At 38.2% G+C, this 4,630-nt stretch overlaps 1 protein-coding gene across 1 annotated transcript; it reads right to left on the bottom strand.

Moving 5' to 3' along the window:
• Positions 1–3,138: 3,138 nt before the first annotated feature.
• On the bottom strand, positions 3,139–4,357 carry LOC122797643 (P2X purinoceptor 7-like). The gene is made up of 2 exons (XM_044066186.1): positions 3,970–4,357; positions 3,139–3,325 (listed from the first exon to the last, which is right to left on the bottom strand). The coding sequence occupies exons 1-2, from the start codon at positions 4,347–4,349 to the stop codon at positions 3,139–3,141; spliced, it is 567 nt and encodes a 188-aa protein (XP_043922121.1). The 5' UTR covers positions 4,350–4,357.
• Between the last annotated feature and the right edge of the window lie 273 nt (positions 4,358–4,630).

Raw genomic sequence — 4,630 nt, forward strand, 5'->3', positions numbered from 1 at the left:
ATTTCAAAACAAACCTTAAATACCCATTTATCAATGCAAACCTACTACCCCATTTAGATTCACAGAAGTTAAACAGCAGTGAATCGTGGTATTTAACTGTCCACCCACATCTACACTGTCATCTATCTTGCACTATATTATATCCCTGATAATGTATAATGGAAAAAATGTTCTTTAACAATTAAAATTTATACATTTGTTCACACCAGAGTGAGTGCCAAATACTCTATGCTGACAATGAACAATGTTCTATCCATACTGTTCTACACTATTACGGTGTATAACTACAACACCATAAGAACATCACATCAAATTGCTATCAATACTTAAAAATAACCATTACATTGCTTGTATACGTCTCTATCTCTGACAGCCCATACCATAAACAGTCACATATTGATATGGTTCTTTGTGGTATGGTATGACTTAATTGAACAAGTCAATAGACATATAACCACTCACTGATTGGGAACCTACATTGTATGCACACATACATTACCACATTTTCAAAATGAACACCAGGCTTAAAATCAAATGACTTACATCACAGTTGTAGCGATGGTCAGTGGTTTGGATTTCATCAGTGTCCATTGGCTGTGTTACCTGTTCTGCTGATTCATGTGGTGACCTCAGCAACTCCTCCAGCACCTGTTAATGAAGAATAGTAGATTATTATACATGCAAAGCACCCCATTTTTAACAGTTCATCTTAAGCTACTAAATAATGCATTAACTGTTTTATGATTCAGCCACGTAACTTGTCCATTGCAGCAATGACAGCCTTTGGAATCATGAAAAGAAGCCCACCAAGACAATTATCATAATTTTGCCATAAGGGCATGGTTATCGAGCGGCCAAATATCAAATTATACCTGTACTATTACATTACGTACTACAGACAAAACAAGACTATCTACTGTACAATTTTGTACACTATATCATGAACTCCACTGCATGCAGTCCCACGTACTCTATTGAAAAAAAAAAATTACTACTTCTAGATTACCTTTTGTCGATCCTGCTGTTCAATCCGTCGACATGATGACACTCGTGTCTTCACCTTTGAAAAACTAAAAATACTGGGTACTGCATTTTTCTTCAAGCGACGAAGAATTCTGCCTTTTCTAATATCAGTGGGCAGTAACTGTTTCATGAAGTTGACTTCATACATGCTCTCCTCAAAGTGGAGGGAGCAAAGATAATAACGTGGCTTCTTACAGTTTACTGCTTCAGCCACAAACTTGGGTATGCTACCTACATTTGTTCCACACCGTGTTGCCCACACAGTACATTGCTCCACATTGCGTGGAAAGCTATGTATAGAAACATTTTCTGGCAAACGGCCAGTGTGTGTTCCACAACCATATGCCATGCAGTGGGGCATCTTTCAATGAAGACTGATGTAGATATCTGTGAATAAAAGGAGAAGATGGTAAGTGTCAACCGGCCACATTAGTAACTGCTCTGCCATACAATTACTCTATTTTCAGTGTTCCACTGAGAAATGTGCCTCAAAGTGGCTACAAAATGATATGCATCAACAGCCATCGACAACTACCACCTGTTATAACACCTGCAAATAAGTTACGAATTACATCCATGAACAGCAACAAATATTACATCATGCACTAAAAAATAATTTCCCCTAAAGCATAATGAAATCACCGCTCGTTGATGTACATACTACATCATATGGATGTCATACATTTATGAATTGTAGTTAAATCTGTGTAAGAATATAATACCAATAAATATCTTCCATCGATGATCATACATCTCTCTGGGATGCTGTCCATGTACCTTAAGCTGTGTCATTTGGAATGACCAAATATTAGCCTTCAATACCTGTAAACCATTATTTACGTATAACAACCATGCTGTGAAACTGATAAACCGATCTAACAAATGCATGTTGCATCATCTTCACGTATCAAAAAAATGCATGCATTTCTTTACATATCTGACTAGATCCCAACTTTATGTTCAGGTCTTCTCCTTTCATGCTGTGGCTGGACTTGGTGCATTGACATCATTGCACTCACCGTGTTCTGCACAATTTAATAAAAATATTTATCCCCAATAGACTATCTGGACTCAGAGGACAAAGCTTAGTCTTCATCTCCATGGTTAAACGCAAATGAGCTCCACTGGAGCATCAGTTGACATGCATGTATCCCTTGATGAGGGGGTTGTAATGCCTTAGACTGCATTTCAAGTAATGCTTCAAGTAATCCTTTTTCTATGATCAAAGTATAAATGTCAACAGGCTTGAGTCAGTGAATGGGAGAACATATTGGTCAGGACATGCCACCATGCACCAAGTGGAAATGGGAATGGCTTTCAGACTGTACTTGGTTGTGTCCAATGCAAACCAAACACAAAGTGTACGAGTGTAATGCACAACAATCTGCATATGTAGACCCTTTATGGAGGCTGAAATTCTTTTGTACCAGTGTGTAAAATACTGTAGTAAAAACTTAGCGTAATGAATGAACACCAAGCCGAGGCTGTGCAGTTTGCCAACAGCTATGCAGGGAAACCAAATACTCATGTTCTTCATAATACAGAAACCATTGATCCACTTATAGTAAATCTTCACCGGATAGCAGTTCATTAACAATCTTTCAATAGGTCTATTCTATTAAATTTCTTATACATTCATGAAGGGTGCTTAACCAAGCCCATCATACTGCCAATACTGGTTACTCGATTAGTTATTTCTAAGTAGTGCAAACATAAACAGCAGTCATTCTGATGCATGCATTACTGCAATCAAAGTATAATCTGTAACTTGTACTTCACACTCCTTTCCATGGAAGTCTTCTATAAACTGACAAGGATAAAGGTTTACATCCAATTTATTAACACTATTTAAGTAAATATGTGACATACTAAAAAACAAATTTTCTATGTAAATTGCAAATTTTCATTCGCAGTTATGGCCATTACATATGTAATTGTTTTATACATCAACCATTATGATCCACAACAGTGTTACAGTTAATTCAGTTGGTTAATACATCAATAGAAATCCACCATGTACTACATAAATTGCACACTACACAATCCACACAATGCATAATTATTATTTTTTCCAGCTTCTGATAGCTTCAACAACTTGACAGTAATCTTCAAGTGCTACTCTGTAAACTCCCAAAAACCTTCAAAAGCCTGAAAGCCAACATAATCATTTTCCTCCGAGGGGAATCTTTGACGTATACTGTTCACAACACATGAGGGGATGACCACTCGATGTCCATAACCAAGTTTTTTATTATCGTACATCCATAGCACATATGCTCGGTAGGCAACGAATCTGTATACTCTGCATAACAGGAAAGGGTCACAGTCACTATAATGTCTCGAATGTTAATGCATACAAAATGCTATAAACTGCAGTGCTACACATCCTCCACTCTAGTAATGCTAACATGCATAGTTTTAACCAAACCGAAAATTCAAATGCAAGCCAATGCAGATGACTCAGTGTGGTAGTAATATACTGCACACAACATTACGTGTCAACATGCACTCAACTGTCACCCACTTGGTAGTGCCAGTGCGTGCAACATGCAAGTAAACTAATCTCTGTTTCTGTACAGGGCAGATCAATAATTAGCAACTTAATATCAACTGTGAAATTACATCTGCAATGCTGTTTTTCATTTATCAAATCTGACATCCCTAGCAAACATCACAGCATGAAAAGTCTGCTGTCTGACAGCCAAAATTTTGTCAAAGTTCAACAGTTTGAAGGTCTGTGTCAGTTCAGTGCAATAACATCATCCATACATGGACAACAGGTACTACAGGCCGTTCACATTCTATAGCAATCATAAGCATGTCATGCTACAGTTCATTTTTAGTGAAATCAACCATATCAACTGTAACCCGTGAATTCAATAACACACAAATTAGTTAAGACAATAATCATGACATGCAGACTGATAGACTATGACTGTTTTTTACCTGTTTGTCCACTGTGTACGTTGAAAATGACCTTTGAAGTAGTACATGGCTCGCATAAGGATGTGTAGCATATGTGTCGTTAGGCAAGTACTTTCAAATAGTGGATGTGCAGTAATGCAATGTGGTGGTGGCTGAATTTCAATGATTTTGGCTTTGGCACGGGTCGATGATGCACAGCAGTAACATTCACGTGCAGTACTCATTGGTATGCAGAGCTGGCATGTGCACCATTTCATGTCTTCATCTTCGGTCACACAAGCATCATCCTCCTCACTGCTACTGCTGCATCTGCGTGCTCGTTTAGGTGGACGCTGACCATCGGTATATACTGGCTCGAAGCTGTATGGCACAATGGTACGCGACTTTTGCTGGGAGGCCATCCTTTCTCAAAGTCCACGTTTGGCAACTGAAACAATGCAACACTACTGCAATGTTACCACTACAAACATTAGAAAGCTGTCATGCACTTGAACAGTATTAGGTCCTGTTTTAACTCAAGAAAACTTACAGGTGTTATGACACTGTTGAGACCAGGCAATCCTATGCCAACCCAAGGAACTCATTTTGATGAATCATACACCCCATATGCAAGTCCATAGCTTCTGCAGCAGTTATACTGTAACCGTTATAAACCCTCACAAACAAATACTGTCTGCAACCT

This window comes from Protopterus annectens, chromosome 3.part1 (assembly GCF_019279795.1).
Source record: "Protopterus annectens isolate FY-2018-M chromosome 3.part1, PAN1.0, whole genome shotgun sequence".
Taxonomy (NCBI): domain Eukaryota; kingdom Metazoa; phylum Chordata; order Ceratodontiformes; family Protopteridae; genus Protopterus; species Protopterus annectens.

What these genes read in the sequence shown, in the direction of transcription:
- LOC122797643 (XM_044066186.1), bottom strand. Translation starts at nt 4,349, where the DNA reads ATGGCCTCCCAGCAAAAGTCGCGTACCATTGTGCCATACAGCTTCGAG. An exon ending in CGTACACAGTGGACAAACAG is followed by an intron (nt 3,326 to 3,969) that starts GTAAAAAACAGT and finishes CCTGTTATGCAG; the next exon opens with AGTATACAGATTCGTTGCCT.